Raw genomic sequence first — 18,461 nt, 5'->3', positions numbered from 1 at the left:
CAAAAGTGGAACCTTTCATCACGTAACTATAGTTAGGGTTTCTCTTTCCTACATGCATCACTTTGCACTTTCTCACATTAGCCGTCATCTACCATTTAGACGTCTAGTCTCAAAAGGTCCTCTTGTAATTTTTCACAATCCTAATCCTCTTGCGATTTAACTACTTTGAATAACTTTGTGTCGTCAGGAAATTTAATTACCTCACTAGATCATTTATAAATATGTTAAAAAGCAGCAGTCCCAGCACTGACCCCTTGGGAACCCTACTATCTACCCTTCTCCATTGAGAATACTGATCATTTAACTCTACTCTATCTCTTTTAACCAGTTTTTAATTCACAATAAAACACTATGACTCCAATTTCCTCTGGAGTCTTTCATGAGGTACTTTGTCAATTGCCTTTTGACAATCCAGATACACGATATCAACCGGCTCACCTTTATCCACATGTTTGTTCACCCCTTCAAAGAAATGCAATAGATTGGTGAGTCAGGATTTCCCTTCACTAAATCCATGTTGGCTTTGTCTCAATAATCCATGCTTTTGAATATGCTCTGCAATTTTGTTCTTTATAATAGTTTCTACCATTTTGCCGACGTCAGGCTCACCAGTCTATAATTTCCCGGATCCCTTCTGGAACCTTTTTAAAGTATCGGCGTTTCGTTGGCTACCCTTCAGTCTTCTGGTACCATGCTCGATTTTAAAGATAAATTACATATTACTAACAATAGTTCCGCAAGTTCATTTTTCAATTCTATCAGTACTCTGGGTTGTATACCATCTGGTCCAGGAGATTTGCTACTCTTCAATTTGTCAAATTGCCTCATTATATCCTCTAGGTTTATAGAGAGATTCATTCAGTTTCTCTGACTCATCAGCTTTGAATACCATTTCTGGCACCGGTATCTCTCCCAAATCTTCCTCGCTGAAGACTGAAGCAAAGAATTCATTTAATTTCTCCGCTATGGCTTTATCTTCCCTGATTGCCCCTTTTACCCCTCAGTCATCTGTAACTCACCTTATGCTACTCCTGGAAAAAGGCATGAGCTAAATCCCCCAAATCTCTTCCCCTTGTGTGGTTATCTGCCTCGGATTTATCTGTGGTTAATTGTGCTGTTAATTGCATAGGATTGATATGATTTGCTCTTTATTGGCATTCCTTCCAAATTGTCTGTTACTGATTTTTAGATTGTACACCGCCTTGATTTTTTTGCCGGAAAAGGCAGTGTAGAAAGTACTCGGTAAGCATATATGAAACTGGCAGACATTGTACTGGAGTCTTTCACTTTATAGACCACTGATTGACTTTACAACACCTCTTTGCTATACCACCATTGACATCTTCTAGACCAGTGCATCTTAACCTTCTCATGGAGACATACCAAGCGATTTCTCAGGTTTTCCATACTGTATGGAAATCTCTCTCATGTATATGCAACAGGTATCCAATATATGCAGATATATCTAATACATATTTATTGTGATAGTACTGAAAACATGACTGGCTAGATCTTCCAGGAATGCATGAAACTGTTATAGGGTGGGACACAGAGAAGGGAGACTGTTCATGTTGATGTAAGTAAGCTATATGAGCAGAATATAGAAGCACTTTAAAGGCAGTATAAGCAGCGGCCTTGAAAATGGCAGTAGCGGCATCAGTAGATGCAGGGGATGGAAGAACACAGCAGCTGTAGGGATGATATCAAAGGCAATTGTGGGGGGAGGAGGTGAAAGTGATAGACTGCTGGAAACAGGAAGGGGATAGGAGATGGAAAGTTAGTGGGGATTAGGCTTGGTACAGAGGGGAATGAGTCTGGGAAGTGTTGGGAATGAACTGGGAGTCCCTTAAATTTTTGGAGGTTGAGTCCATACAATGAAAAAGGTTGTGAATCTCTGCTGTAGGCAAATGAGCACATCTCAGTACCACAGATTATGTAGTAGAACTTTTGTTTAGGATGTCCCAGGAAAGGAACAAAGTCAGTGTCTTGCTTTCTCTAAGCCTTACCAGTGCAAATGAGGATAAGCAAAGCAGTCCATTTCTACTTAAATGAAACAACTGTTTACTTTTTGAGTGTCTTAAAGTTGTGACTGGTGTCCCTCCATAACGTACACCCAGCCCATGCCGTGCAGGTTGGGAGTATAATAGAAATGGGCTAACATTTAAGTAGAGACCAACCGAATTTCAGTTTTGGCACCAAAACAAAATCTGGTTCAGGTTTTGACTGAAAATGCCTATGCATTTCTGGCTGAAACCCAAAACTCGTTTTTCCCTCCACAGGTCTACCTTAAGAAGGCCTGTGGTCTAGTGGCGTCTTCGTAGGGCAGGCATGAACTTCACTTGTTCTGCCCTGTGCTGCTGCTCCATGCAGTGGCCGCTGAGACTCCCACTGGTAGCTATATTGCAATTGGAACTAGCATGGGCAAAAGACTTCCACCTGTCTCTGCTGGTTCCAGTCACAAAATGGCTGCCAGGAGCTCCCATGGGTGGCTGCCACAGGAAATCTTGGCAGTCACTGTGATGGAGCAGCAGCACAGGAAGGCAATGAGTTGGGTTCCTGCTCCCAAGGACACCACTAGAGCACTAGTTCTTCCTAAGGTAGGCCTGGGGAGGGCCTATGGGTGAGATGGGTGGGGAGAAAGTGATTGGGGGGGTGGCTCGGGTGGGGGTCTTTTTTTTTTTTTTTTTTTTTTTTGGTCATGTGTGGAGGAGGAAGTGGGGGGAGTTTCATTTACAGCTTGTTTCTCCAGAAACAGAGCAGCCAATTTGTCGCAGATTTGGTTTTGATCGGACTCTGCATTTATGGTTTTCTTTTTATCACCAGATCTACCTCTGCTGTGGTTTTGTCTACTTGACCTGCTTCATGAGAAAAGTCAGTCTCCCCTTGCAGTCCATTACCAAGTACACTAAAAACAGAAATCCTATGGGGGAATAATTGTACCATTAGATCATCAAGGAGTAAAAGACACTTGGGACAAGGCCCTAGTAGAGAGACTAAATTTAATTATTTGCCAAGGAGAATCTAATGGTAACGAATCAGAGGAACTGAAATAAATCTGTGAGCCAGGAAAATGTAATAAACCAAATCGACAAGCTAAAGAGAAGCTAATCACTTCCTTGTCATCAAGCAGATGAATCCATTACGAGTGGGTTGTGTCCATCAACCAGCAGGGGGAGATAGCACTGAAAAACCATAGTGCCTCATGGCCAGCTAGCTCCATCTGCCTCTTCAGTATTCTCTATCTCCCCAGCAGGGTGGTTGCAGCTTGTTCAAGCTCCTTCAGAAAATCTGCCCGGGGTGGCTCCTGTGCTTTTGCCAGTTGTAGCATGGGTGTTGTGGCTGATGGTGCCCACTTTAAAGGCAGTTAGGTTAGCCCTTTCCCTGCCTTACCCGGCCCCCGATGTGGAAGTAGACAAATAGGCAAGCCCTGTCCCTGTCTTTGCCCACGCTGTGGATGCAGGCACATAGGTTCGCCCTTTCCCTGCCTTTCCCACGCTACTGATCCTCCAGAGTTGGAAATTTGCCTCTTTCGCTGTTGCCTCAAACTTTCCTCATAGCGTTTAAAAAAAAAAAAAAAAAGTTGTGTAGCGCTTTGGCGCTGCGACCCCAGAAAAGAGGTTTTCTTCTGATTGTGCAGCATGACCGGATCTCGGAGACTCAGTCTGGTGAGATAAGAGCATTTTGTAGCTCCTCCGGGGAGGGCCCGCGTTTGGGACGATTTTGGCGCGAATCCACCATTTTTAATTTCCGCCGCTTTCGGTGATGGCTGCTGAGAAAGTTAAACGCTGTTCCGTTTGTGGCAAGCGCAAATCTACAGCGGGGCTCTGTAAGGCGTGCTTTTCAGACAGTAGAGCCGGCCCGAGCATGGTGAACAATGTTCCCTCCCGCTCCGTGGTGCTGGCAGCGGGCGCCATTTTGGAACAGCATGGCGCGACCCCCCGCTGAGGCGGAGGGGTTTGAGCCTGGAGGGGTGCCTCGTGTGGAGGCTGATAAAAGAGCTGTTTCCCCCGGACTGGAACCGGGAGGCCAGACTGAGCCATTTTCCCCTGAATTTGTTTTATTGCTGCATAATGCATACCTGTTAAAAAGAGCTCTTTTGCAGGGGTCCCCTGCGGCCCTGCTTTCTGTATCCCCTCCAGTGGAGTCTGGCCTTGGATTACCGTCAGGTGCGTTTTTCCCCTGACAGATGGCCGCAAGACAAGTGCAGAAGGGTGGATTCCCCTTCAGGGCTGGGGTGCACATTGCCGGGGAAGGCATGCCCAGGGTCTTTGGATGCCCAAGGAGTCGGAGTGGTCCATCAATTGCTTGGAGTTGAAAGTGATTTTCCAGGCGCTTCTGGCCTTTCAATTGACCCTGGAAGGATTGGCTGCCAGAGTTCTGTCGGACAACATGACAGCAGTGGCCTACATAAATCGCCAAGGAGGCACTCGGTGCATAGCACTAGCAGCGCAGGCCGCGCAGATTTGCCACTGGGCCAAGCTTCATCTGCAGTTTCTGTTAGCAGCTCATATTGCAGGTCAGAGCAACGTGCAAGCCGATTATCTAAGCAGGAATCGGATCGACCCAGCGGAGTGGGAACTTGCAGACGGAAGTATTCCTGCAGATATGTGCCAACTGGGGAAAGCCCGTAATGGATCTTATGGCGTCAAGCACAAATGCCAAAGTCCCGTGCTTCTACAGCAGACGGAGAGATCCTCGCTCGGCAGGATTGGATGCCTTGGCTCAACCCTGGCCTCAGGGCCTCCTGTATGTGTTCCCTGCGTGGTCCTTGATAGGGCGAGTACTCCTGTGGATTTGGCTCCACCAAGGAGAGGTGGTTCTCATTGCTCCGGATTGGCCCAGGAGGCAGTGGTATGCGGACCTCTGGCGGATGCTGGTAGAGGATCCCCTGCCGTTACCTCTGGTACCGAACCTGTTGTCACAGGGCCCGGTGACCATGGAGGACACCTGCCGCTTTGATCTTACAGCATGGCTATTGAGAGGGCGCAATTGAGAGACAAGGGATATTCCAGTAAAGTCATTTCCACTCTCCTACAGGCTCGCAAGCGTTCCACTTCCGTGGCTTATGCCAGGATTTGGCACCAATTTGAGGCTTGGTGCGCTTCTAAAGCGATTACACCCATGCGGGCTTCTGTCTCGTCGATACTTGACTTTTTGCAGGATGGTTTACAAAAAGGCTTGGCCTATAATTCCCTGCGTGTTCAAGTGGCAGCCTTAGCATGTTTTTGAGGGAAGGTCGCTGGCCTCTCTCTGGCTGCTTGTCCGGATGTGACACAGTTTCTTAGAGGGGTGCTTCGGCTCCGTTCTCCCGTGCGGGCCCCGTGTCCAGCCTGGAACCTGGGGTTAATTTTAAAGGCCCTTCAGTGTTCGCCCTTCGAGCTGCTTAGGCGAGCTTCGGAGAAGGATGTGACCTTAAAGACGGTCTTTTTGGTGGCCGTGACATTGGCGAAACGGGTATCTGAGCTCCAGGCGCTGTCCTGTCGAGACCCATTTCTGCAATTCTCAGAGTCCAGAATAATGGTACGTACGGTGCCTTCCTTCATGCCTAAGGTGGTTTCAGCGTTTCACCTAAACCAGCCTATTTTCCTGCCCTCCTTTTCTAAAGAGGAGTTTCCAGAAGCCTATGGGCAGTTGTGCCTTCTGGATGTGCGAAGGGCTCTGTTGCAATATCTGCGCATGTCAAATGCCTTCAGGACCTCTGACCATCTTTTTGTTCTATTGTCAGGTCCACGCAGAGGGTTTTCAGCGTCTAAAGCCACTATTGCCTGTTGGCTCAAAGAAGCTATCTTTTCAGCATATCTGCTGTCTGGCCGGCCTCCGCCTGGAACCTTTAAGGCACATTCCACAAGAGCGATTTCCTCTTCTTGGGCTGAAACTGGAGCACTCTCTCTTCAAGAAATATGTAGTGCAGCTACTTGGGCTTCTAAGCTCTCGTTTGCCCAACATTACAGGCTGGATGTGGCTGCCAGGAGAGACGCGCATTTTGGAGCACAAGTGCTGGCGCGTGGTGTGGCTTGTTCCCACCCTATCTAGGGATTGCTTTGATACATCCCACTCATAATGGATTCATCTGCTTGATAACAAGGAAGGGAAGATTAGGTTCTTACCTTGGTAATTTTCTTTCCTTTAGTCATAGCACATGAATCCATGAGCCCTCCCTCAGTGGTTTATTATGTGATTTATGTTACTTTTATGTTTAGTTTTTCCTGTAGATATGTTCCCTCATTGGGAGAAGTTGGAAAACAGTCTTCAGGATTTCTGTTCAGTTACAGGAGGATGAGTTCATTCCCTCCTTTGAGTTATAGCTCCAGTTTTGGGGCGTTCATCCGCTGTGAGGAAAATTCATGTTATTATGCTTTGCAGTGTAACACTGCTTTGGAAGCTTCAAATACTGAAGAGGCTGATGGAGCTAGCTGGCCATGAGGCACTATGGTTTTTCAGTGCTCTCTGTCTCCCCCTGCTGGTTGATGGACCCAACCCATTTGTAATGGATTCATCAGCTATGACTAAAGGAAAGAAAATTACCAAGGTAGGAACCTAATTTTCCCTTGCGCCAGAGGGTTTATAGGGTAGAGTATTGAAAACTTGATTTACTATTAGGTTACTATCATTTAAGATGAATCTTGAAGATGGAAAACCGCCAGCGTAATTCTAAATTTAAAAAGAGTTCCAGGGTAATCTAGGAAACTGCAGACTGGTGAGCCTGATGTAAGTGCTGGGCAAGATGATAGAAACTACTAGAAACAAAATTAATGAACGTACTGACAAATATGACAGAACAGTCAGCATGGATTTAGCCAGACAGATGAAAAAAATGTTTATAGAAATTGGGAAAGCTGGCAAATTGGGAACAGTATAATGGTGATTTCAATTACCCCAGTATTGACTAGATAAATTACATCAGGGAGATAAAATTCCTAGATGTAATAAATGACTGCTTCCTTGAGTAACTGGTCCAGGAACTGAAAAGAGAGGGGAGCCATTTTAGATCTAGTTCTAAATGGTGTGCAGGGCATAGTATGAGAGGTAATGGTGTTGAGTCCCCTGGGAAACAATGATCATAACATGATCAAGTTTGAGCTACTATCTGGAATGAAGCCACAAAGGAAATCTACTGTAGCTGCATTTCATGTTCGAAAGGGAGACTGTAAAAAAAAAAAGGAAAATGGTTAAAAAGAAGCTGAAAGGATTGGCTGCAAAGGTTAGGACACTATTCTGGTGCTTATCAGGAATCAAAGCAGGTAACATAAAACAGATACCGAGGCAGCTAATTCATCATAACAGAGAAACATAGATCAAAGTTAAAATTCACTAATTTAAAATCTTAAAATTTACTAAAAAGAAAGGTCTTTAAATCCTTATGAAATTGAAAATTATTAGACAAAACTAATTTGCAAAGGTACCATGTTGAAAATCTTGCTGGACAGCTAACAAAGAGCTTACATGAAATTGCTTCAGTTTAATATTCTTAACTGATGGAAATCCCAGTTTAAGTAAAGAATTAAAACAAGAACCAAGTCTCATAGAGGGGAAAGTTAATCAGTAAAAGATGAACAATTTCCCATAATAATTTTATACACCCAGTACGCCACCTTAAACTCCACCCTAGCTTCAACAGCCAGCCAGTGTAGTTTACACAGTAAAGGAGATGCCCCATCAATCTTTTTACACCTATAAATTAATTTTGCCGCTGTGTTCTAAAGAAGTAGAGGTTTATAAAGAAATTTCCTTAGTGTCCCTCCAGACCGGACCAGAATGCCTGATGGGTTATGCACGCCTACCAGCAGGTGGAGACTGAACACTGATTTTGACACTTGCCCAGCCCACTGAATTCCTTGGTATTCTCAGTCTCCAGCAGGTGGTAGATGTGTTGGTCTCAGTTTCTCTTCTGATTTTCTTTCTAATTTCTGTCATCTTTAACAACAACAAAAAAAAGCAGATAATTCTAATAGTCATGGTGGGAAGATTAAGGTTTTCTTTTTCTTTTTTTTTTTTCTCTCTCTCTCTCTTGAATCTGTGCACTGTTTGGTATATTTTGCTGGCAGAGGCTGATGCCTCGGGGGGTGTTAAACTCGGGTGGCCGATTCTCTCCCCCTTCCTTGTCCCCAAGCTTTCCCTGAATGTCTGTGGGTCAGGTGAACTCTGGTCCGTTACTGGCCTCAACCCCTCCGAGGGCAGGAAGTTTACAGAACCTCGGGCAACGGCCACTATTTCAGAAAAAGCAGGAAAAAAAAGACCCCCCCCCCCCCCCAAACAAAAAAACAGTAAAGTGCTATTTCTTCAGCAGGGCAGTGCAGTGGTTTTAGCCCGCTGTCGTCGCTGTCTCCCTGCAGGGGCTTGGGGGTTGTATTCTGGTGCCTCTTCCTTTGATTGGATGTTGGTCCCGATGTTCGATTACCAAGCAGTGAGGTTTTACTGCTGCCCAGGTTTGTTGTCTTGGCATGGCGTCTGAACAGCCTGGAGCCACGGAGTTGCGTTAAAAAAAAAAAAAAACTAAACCAAAAAAAAAAAAAACTTCTTGGTTTTGGGCTGTTGTAGTGGTAATACCATTTTGAATTGGGTGTTAGCTGCTTCCTAGAGTGGTGGGCTTTCGGTGGGAATTTCCTCCATTTTGTGTGTGTTATGGCAGAGGAACAGACCAGGCGACTCTTGCAGCGGTCCACAACTTTTATATCGGACTCTTTGGAAGTGCTGAGGGGACTCCCCAGGGGGAGGGGGAGCGATTTCCTATGCATTTTGTGCTACTGATATGGAGGTTTTTTGTTCTCCAGCCTTCCTACCCCAGTTGGAGGTGGATCTGGGTGGGGGGGGGGGGCGTCCCTTGAGTGCCTGCCTCCCTTGGGCAGTGTGCGGGAAGGTGCAGAGGGTCCCCTTTTGGGGGATCTGGAGGAACAGCCCTTGGAGGACGAGGGCTTGTGTGCTGGGGATATTGCAGGGCGGAGACTTCCACATTCCTTATTTGGGGCAGGAGCGGGAGGCTCCTGTACTATGTGCTGTGGTTCTCTGTGTGAGAGGAATTTGCTACTCTAGCAGGCCTTTCTCTTGCATAGGGCATTCTAGATTCTTGTGCATGTGCAGGAGGACATTACAGCTCTCTTGCTTCAGCATTGGTCTTCCGTTGGTAAGGCTCAGAATCGGAAGGTCATTAAGTCCTTGATGGGGGTTGCTGGGATTTGGCTCTTTCAGTCTTTTTGTCAAATACAAGGGAAAATATCTGGCAATGATTGCCTGTGTCTATTATGAATGCCAAAATCTGAATAATGCAAGGGCAAAATCCGTACTTTTTTTAGATGGTTAATGTTTGTGTCCCTTTCAAATAAGAGCTGGAACTTACAGCCTTTTAATGCTTGCTCCAACTGTCTTAGTAGATATTCATTAAGGGTTTGTTTTATTTTTAAACTTTATTTATAATTTTATTATACATTTAACAAGGTAATCCTTGCTAGAAACACAGGCAAATAATACACATCATAACATTCTCATCCAGTGCTTTACCAGAAAATAAGAAAAAAAGAAAAACCTACAAAGAGAAAAATCTTACAATGGACAAGAAGATTAAGAAATAACTATTCATTAAAGAAGAAAATAATTTAGCCTTTCTTAGACCCCAAAGTTGAGGGGGGAGTGATAGAGAAGTTTCAAACAAAGAAATAAACAATATTATTGAGTAAAGGCTGTTTTATATTCCAGATTATTATATTACTTCAACTGTTTCATATCTAGAAACGATTTCAGTTGTTCCGGTGAAAAGAAAGTATATTTGTTCTGACCTAACTTAACCACACATTTAGATGGATATGCCAAGAAAAAAGTACCAAAAAATGTATAAAAAAGTGGGAGTACGACCAAGGAGACCAGAAACTGGAAGATGTTCTTAAAAAACACTTTATTAAAGGTTAGAAGACTCGACACGTCGTGTTTCGGCCGTCAGGCCTGCATCAGGAGTCTATAAAAAATACATTTATATATGATATGTGTAATAAAGGAACAGAGAAAATATTTTAAATAAAAAGTTAAATAAAAAGTTAAAGCAATAAATACAGTAAATTATATGAACTCATAAAATAGTACAAATGATAATTTTGTAAAATGATATAAGGAAATATTAAAAAATATATATATAGTAATAATGAAAATGAACAACATACATATAATAAATTAATAAAAATGAATTTGTAGAGTACAAGAACATGTCTTATATAAGCAATAACTGTTAAAAATCAACAATGTATATGTGAATGTAAACCTGAATAATAAAAACAAAATAATATAAAATGTACATACATAATGAATGGTGAGAACAAGTGACGAATTATGATGGCAAATATTTAAAATTAAATTTAATAATAAAATATGTATGTCAATACATCTATGTATGTGCTAAAATAGAATGATATACATATGTAAACTATGATGATATTGAACAGAGGTGTAATGACAACCACATAAGTGGGAATAAACATAAAAAGTATAGGGAAACCATGGGAATAATATTGGTTTCCCTATACTTTTTATGTTTATTCCCACTTATGTGGTTGTCATTACACCTCTGTTCAATATCATCATAGTTTACATATGTATATCATTCTATTTTAGCACATCTTCCAGTTTCTGGTCTCCTTGGTCGTACTCCCACTTTTTTATACATTTTTTGTTTTTTCTCGTGGGGTGCTTGAGTTTTCCACCTGTTGGTGGATCTTCTCTTACATTTAAGAAAAAAGAACCACCAATATCAATTGTCTTCTGTTTCAGAGCAAGAAATGCTTTTCTTTTTTGTTGTGTTTGTTTAATAACGTCTGGATAAATCCAGACCTTAGAACCACAAAATTGAGCCTTAATATTGCGAAAATATAGTCTTAATACATTATTATAGTCCTGTTCGAATACAAAAGAAATCAACAATGTAGCTCTATCAAGTATTGTTTCTGAGGATTGTTCCAGAATGTCAGAGATATTTTGCAGATCCGGAGTAATATTATCCATTCCTCGCAGTTCCCCTTTTGGTTTAGGAATAAAATAAATTTTGTTCACCGGAGGAATAACATCCAGGGGAATTTTGAGAATCTCATTTAGATATCTTCTAAATGTATCTATCGGAGTTACCCCCGATAGCTTAGGAAAATTTAACAGACGGAGATTAAGCCGTCTGTTATAGTTCTCTAATTGTTCAATTTTTCTCCTTATATCCGTGTTATCTTTAACAAACATAGTCTTAAACTCCTTAAACGATTCTACTTCTTTTCCAAGATTAGCCACTTGCTTTGTTAAGTTCTCTTTAACAGATTCAACAGTTACTTTTAGCTCTTCAAACTTGGTGTTTAAATTTAGCACATCACCTGAAGTTTTTTGTAGTGTAGTATTCATCAGGTCCAACATCACCCCAATCGTTTCCAGTGTCACCTCCGGATTTTTCACTGAAGGAAACCAAACTCCTTCAGGCTTCAGAGTCGACTTTTGCATACCCGGGTCCTCGCTGGTTACCCCTGCCGATACACTTCCGGGATCGGCGGGGTTTCCCTCCAGGGACGCCGTCGACGCTGGACACGGAGGAATCAACAGCGTTGATGGTGGTGAAAGGGAGGTTTCCTCTCCCAGCGGGGATCGCGCTTCTCCGGGAACTCCTGCTATGGGATCCTCCTCCCTCTGAAGCCTGGAAAAACCGGCGAAGTACCGCTCAAGAGACGCTTGGGCCGGGGAGGACGTCAAGGTAGGCTGAGGATCTACCCTTAGCTTCCCCTTTCTTTTAGAATGAGGCATTTTTAGAAAAAGAAGAATAAAATTTCCTCCCCAAACGCTCAGAGCTCCCTACCATCCGACCGGTTAAGCAGCCATCTTGACACGCCCCCGTCCCCATGAGCATTAAGGGTTTGTTTTGACTTTCCAGTTGCTACACTTGGTTCTCTCTAGTCTTCTAAGGGAACATGTCATGTGCCAGCTCAGAAAGGTCTGGGACTGTGTTGGCATTCACCCATTGTTTCTGACAGTTTGGACCCGAATTTCATGTTTGGGTCCAGTGAGGGCACTGGTGCCGCATTACAATTCAGCACATGCTTCTAGCTTTTCTAAAGGCTATTTTATTCCGGTTTATTTATTATTATTTATTTATGGTTCATTTCTACCCCACATTTTCCCACAAATGCAGGCACAATGTGGCTTCCATGAATTACAAAAGTTAAAAGACACAACACATGAAGTTTACAGTAGAAAAGGATAATACGCTAGCAGCAGTTAGGAAGGCTAAACAGCAGAGTTACGAATGGGATACACTTTTTCAAAAAGATACGTTTTCAGCAGCTTCTTGAAAAGATGGTGGTCAGCTTGCGTTTTCAGGAACAGGGGAAGAGCATTCCAAGTCTTTGGCCTGGAGTAGTGGAAAGTAGAGGCAAAAAGAAGCTTGGATTTAACACCCCTGCAAGATGGGTAATGTAGTTGTAAAAAGGAACGGGCTGTAGTGATGGCATTTCTAGGTGGGAGATCTATTAGAGGAATCATGTATTCCGGAGCTAATCCATAGATGATTTTATGTCAATGAGCAGATCTTGAATGCGAGTCGTTCTTTCACAGGTAACCAGTGTAGTTTTGAAACGTAGAGGCTGCGCAGGAACCATGCGCAATTTGCCCAAGATGAGTCTTGCAGCAGTATTCTGGGCAGTCTGGAATTTCCTCAGCAGGTGCTCCTGGCAACTTGCATAAATCCCACTGCAGTAGTCCAGGTGAGACAGAACCAGTCAGTGGACGAGTGTGCGGAAGAGCTCTCTGGTGAGACAAAACCTAACACGCCACAGCCTCCACATTGCATAGAACATCCGCTTGGAGACCGCTCGCACTTGCAGATCCAGGTGCAGGTGAGGTTCCAGCTCAACACCCAGAAGTCTAAGGCTCTGTGAAATAGGGAGGGTCTGGTCTTTAATGACAAGGGAGCTTGAGGAAAATCTGGCATGGACGGACGAGAGCACAAGACACTGAGTTTTGTCTTTGTTTAACTTAAAACCGAAATACCTCAGCCCAACGTTCCAAGATGGAAAAACTTCAATCAGATCTGTGATTTCATCTAATGAGGAATGGAAGGGGATGGAGATGATGTCATCTGCGTAGATAAATGGGTTGCCTGAATGATTTGATTAAAAAAAAAAGAGATCCTTAATTTATCTGACTTGCTACATACAGTGCTAAGTTTCTTTCATCAGTGTACAGGAGTTCTCTCCTCTCTTTAGTGATATGGTTAGCAAAGGACTTGCTGATGTGCTGTTAAAATTCCTATAGCCCAGTGGAGAGTCTGGGGATGGTCCTCTTTTACGTATTATAATATCTTTTTCAGACACATCTGTAGGAGGAGTGTTCTATAGTCTGTCTCTGGCATGGTATCCTTTATGTGACGATGATGATGTGATAGCGGCACCTTTTGCTGAGCCTCCAAAGAAAAGGCCAACGTAAGTTCCTCCTGCACATCCTCTGCCAAATCCTCCCAAGGGAGTGATGCCACATAATGTTTCAACTGTCCATAATGAAACTGATCACCATCTTTCAAACCAAATTCTTTCTGTAACTCCACAAAAGGTTTCATACGTCCCTCTTCTGTCACCACCTGTAGCAGATATTCCACACCTTGTTTCCTCCACCTCCGAAATGCCCCATACATACGGCCTGGTTCAAAGGCCACATTGTCACATACAGGCAAATAGGGTGTAATTTTCGCCGAAAAGTGGTGCATTTTGCAGACCCACTTCCAGGTCGCCACTGCTGATTCCATGATTGCTGCAGTGTCCGCGGGATGGGCACTCCCGCAGTATGCAGATAATTGCTAAAGTGGATCCCTGGAGTAAGGTCCAATTCCACTCTGGTAGCAGAAAAGTCACTTGTTCCTCGAAACCAATCATTCACATTTCTCATTCCACTGGCTACATTGAAATATTTCATGTTTAGTAATCCTAGGCCTCCATATTCCACTGGTATTTATTTTATTTTTATTTTTGTTACATTTGTACCCTGCGCTTTCCCACTCATACAGAGTACTCTCATAGATAAACGGGCCTTCCTGCCTCTCCAAAGATACTTTTGTATTACTCTGTCCAGTTCTTTCTCCTCTTTCTTTTTCAAGTATAATGGCAAAGTCTGTAGGACATATAGGCATCTAGGGGCCATGATCATGTTAAATAATGCTATTCGGCCAAGCAAGGAGAGGGGCAACTTTGTCCATGCGTTTAGACTGTTTGCTGTATCTTTTAAGAGTTTCTGGATATTGATCTCGTACAGCTCACTTAACTCTGCTGTGATCATAACTCCTAGATACTTAATTTTACCTGGGGCCATCTGAAAGGGAATCCCCCCTCCCAAACTCCCCCTACCCGTAGCCCCCACCGGGAGTGCTGCTGACTTCGATAAATTTAATTTATGCCCATAGTGTTTAATCTGTTCTAACAAGGCCTCTGTTGATCTCTCTGGATTAGTAACTGTCAATAGTAAGTCGTCAGCATATGCCAGTACTTTTATAGTTTGGTTCCCCAATGATACACCCTCGATGTGTCTTGCGGCTTTCAATGTGCGCAACAAGGGCTCCAGGGCTAAAACGAACAACAATGGGGACAGGGGACACCCCTGCCTAGTGCCCCTCCCAATTTCAAACTCCCCCCCCCCTCGTAAACCATTAACAATTACACTTGCCATTGGATGACAATAGAGAACTCTGTATTCAGGAACCATCCTCTAAAACCCATATGTTCTAGTGTATGGAAAAGATATTCCCACTGTACTTGATCAAACGCCTTTTTGGCATCTAAACTAATTACCCAGGCTGTTTCCGCGTTCTCTATGCATGCCGCCATTGCCAACAGCAGTCTACGGACATTCTGCGTGGCTTACCGGTGTCTCACGAATCCAACTTGCTCCTGACCTATCAATCGCGGCAAGCACTCTGCCAATCGTTCTGCCATCATTTTAGCCAGTAATTTGGTATCAACGTTAAGGAGTGAGATTGGCCTATATGAGGCTGCCCTGTCAGGGGATCTTCCGGGTTTTGAAATCAACGTTATCAGTGCTGTATTGGCGTATTTTGGGAAGTGTCCTACCTCTATTATTCCCTCGTAGTAACAGGGAAATTAATGCCTCCGGGGGTAGCAACTTATAATACTCTCCCGAAAATCCGTCCGGCCCTGGGGCCGTGCGGGGCTTTAGCCCTTTAATTGCACCCTGCAATTCCACCAACGTTAACGGAGCATTTAACTTGTTTGTCTTCCCCTGTTAACTTTTCTAGTCCGGCCCTTGACAAATATTCTTGCACCTCACGCACATCACTTGCTGGCTCAGCAGTATATAAGTTTGAGTAATACTGTTCAAAAATCTTTCCAATCTCTTCCCTAGAATTGACCAGTACCCCCGCTTGATTTTTCAAAACTGTGATGGCGCGAGGCCCTCCCCAAATTTTTAATCACCTTCACTAGCATCGGGCCTGTCTTATTCCCAAATCTACTCAATTTATATCTGTAATATAACGAGGACCGGACTTCCCGTTCATGTAACAAGGTGTTTAACGCTACCTGAACTACCTTTAATGCCTCCAATGTTTCTGAGGAGGGGCGTCGCATATGCGTCCGCCTGGCCTTCTGAAATTGTTTTTCTAGATGTATAATACTAGCTGCCTGACGTTTGCGCCTAATACTGCAATATGCTATGATGTCTTCCCTGAGCACTGCTTTGGATGCACTCCAATATAATACTGGTTGCGCCTCAGCGTGCTTTCCATTATATTCCGCGTAGGATTCCCATTTTTTTGCTAAATAAGCTTTGAACTGCGTGTCTCCATGTAAATAGGCTGGAAATCTCCATCCTTTCCCTCCCCCTCTGTCTGCTGGAACCGTTACATCTATCCATATAAGGGCATGGTCCGATATCTCTTCTGGACCCACCTCCGGACTGTATCATAGGGAACATGGTGGATTCTACCAGTATATAGGCTAAGCGAGCCAAAGTTCCATGTGCCCGCGATCTATGGGTGTATTCTAACTACTAACATTTCTAAAGCACTACTAGGGTTACGCAGCGCTGTACAATTTAAACATAGGACAGTCCCTGCTCAAAGAGCTTACAATCTAAAAGACAAGAGAACAATCTAAAGACAAGTGTACAATCTAGAGGACGAGTGAACAGTTAATCTGATAGGGTGGATAGATTGGGGCATTCTATATTTCTCAAGCAGTTAGGTGTAAAACTCTCCAGGCATCAACCAACCCCAGCATCCTCCGGAAAGCAGAAAACTCCTTAAATCTTTGTCCATGATAATGCGGGGAGGTTGGGCTCGAGGTATCCATCTCTGGGTCTGAGGCCATATTAAAGTCTCCCAAAACCACCAATTTTGTTATTTTGTGTTGAAGGCAGCTATTGACTAAGGCTGTGTAAAATCCAGGTACATACCCATTAGGGCCATAAACATTCACCAACAAAAACTCCACACCCTGCAACCAGACCTTCAGTATTACATAGCGTCCCTGCCCCTCCTGTGTCACTGGCGTGACTGTGCATGAGAGCCCCCGCCGGATCAGTATGGCCAGGCCCCCCTTTCGTCCCTGTGCTGCTACTGTGTGACTTTCTCCCACCCAGAACCTCTGCAACTTAGCGTGCTCCTGATCACTCAATCTGGTTTCTTGGAGGCAGGCAATGTCAGCCTTGTGCCTACGCAATGCCTGTAGTATCTTTGAACGTTTTGTGGGAGTGCTAATGCCCCCCACATTCCATGAAACTATCCGTACTGGCATAGCGTTTCTACCTCCGTCTCTATGGTCAACCCATTAACCTGGTTCCCCACTCTCCCCCCTTTCCCCTCATAGTCAATAGGTGTTCCGTACTCGCCTATCTCTTGTAAGTTTAACGGGCTCCACCTTCTATTGGCACTTAGTCAAAATGTATGTAATGTTCTTCTTTCCATTCTCCTCTGCATCCCCCCCCCCCCCCCAAACCCTCCCTTTCCTCTCCCCCACCCTGTCTTCTACCCACTCCATTCCCCAGCTACTCTCAGGTTATGGAGCCTAGTCACGGAATTGTGCTTGGAGCCCCCACCCACTCCACCATGTACTTAATATATATCTGTCTTTTACTTATTTACTTCTCATCTCTATGGTCCCCTTGTTATCTGAATCTTGGTGACTCACTTTTTTGCCAGGTAAAGTATACTGTTGTCTCGCAGGTATTTCTGAGCTTCTGCCACAGTGTGAAATGTGTGCCATGTGTCCTGTATGAACACTCGCAACTGTGCTGGATATTGAAGCGCAAAGCGGATCTTTTTAGCAGCCAGACTTGCACATACTGGATGGAATTGCTTTCTCTGTACTTATACCTCCGTAGAAAAATCTTGAAAAATCAGGACATTCCTCCCGTTATACTTTAGAGTCCCTCTTGAGACGAAACCCTTGGAGGATTTCTTGCTTATGTCTATAATTCAACAGCTTAGCCACTATCACTCGTGGCCTGCTTTGCGTCTCCATTTCCTCATTTTCCTCCCAACACGGTGGGCCCGCTCTATCACCACTGGCCCCATAGAATCTGTCAAGGCCAATTCTTTAGATAACCATGTCTCTAGCCATACCTCCAAATTGCGTTCTGGGAGCGATTCAGCTAGATCCACGATGCGCACATTGTTCCTACGGGAACGATTCTCAAGATCTTCCAGCTTAATAGCTTGCGCTTTCAATTGTTGTTGTAGTCCTGCTATATCTGGGCCATAGACGTGCGTATCATCATCCACCGCTGCGACTCTAACTTCTACATCACGCGTGTCTGTAATCCGTCCAGCGTGGTCTGGTACCCTTCTAGCTTCCGATCTAGGGCTATCCACTTTGGCTCCCACGCTTTCGCGATAGCGGAGGTAAGCTGCTCCAATTGAGCTTCTGTGAATGTTACTGGCGCTTCGGACATGCCGTCGGCAATTTTGTTTTCGCCGGCGCTGGTTTTCAGTTTTTCTTTATTCGGTTTCTGCACTGCACTGGCATTTATATGCTGTATTCTGAATTTGAAAGTTTTGAATCATGAAATTGCTTGAGAGAACATGGTTTACAATTTTGTTCTCTCCATAGCTATTTTATCAACATGCAATTCCTCACCATTTACAGGGGATTCATAACTATAACCGTTTGCAGATAGTGGCCTATCTGACATCGAATCACTTTTTTCCTTGCCTGTTCAGGATCTCTTACCCTATTTGTGGCTACACTTATTTCAGGATTTAGGGAAGCTTGCTGCCTTCTTGTTCTTTCTCTTCAGGATCCTCGAAGTCAAATTATACAAAGGCTTGACAGTGATTCCTTCAACGTGCTGTTGAGTCTCCGAAGTCTCCAGAGACAGTTAATGTGTCTCACATGGCTCTGCCTCATGAAGCAATGTCGTCATCAGCATTTCTCTTAATGCCTTCCCCTAATCTGTGTAAGCCATTCTACAGATCGAGGATGGCGCAACAGGAGAAACAGTTGATCTCT

At 44.0% G+C, this 18,461-nt stretch overlaps 1 protein-coding gene across 6 annotated transcripts in view; it reads left to right on the top strand.

Moving 5' to 3' along the window:
* Positions 1–18,461, top strand: part of SEPTIN7 (septin 7) — a 266,068-nt gene that overhangs the window by 37,118 nt on the left and 210,489 nt on the right. The window contains exons 1-2 of one of the 6 annotated variants that reach the window (XM_030204198.1): positions 12,223–12,227; positions 13,060–13,065. The exons of the other annotated variants lie outside the window; for them this stretch is intronic. Of the exons in view, the coding sequence (XP_030060058.1) occupies positions 13,062–13,065 (4 nt within the window). The 5' untranslated portion in view covers positions 12,223–12,227; positions 13,060–13,061. Of the gene's footprint in view, positions 1–12,222; positions 12,228–13,059; positions 13,066–18,461 lie in introns of those variants that run through there. 6 annotated transcript variants of the gene reach the window in all.

Source organism: Microcaecilia unicolor, chromosome 1, assembly GCF_901765095.1.
Source record: "Microcaecilia unicolor chromosome 1, aMicUni1.1, whole genome shotgun sequence".
NCBI classification, from domain to species: domain Eukaryota; kingdom Metazoa; phylum Chordata; class Amphibia; order Gymnophiona; family Siphonopidae; genus Microcaecilia; species Microcaecilia unicolor.
The sequence above is the reverse complement of the archived record's forward strand: the minus strand, read 5'-3'. Positions and strand labels throughout refer to the sequence as shown.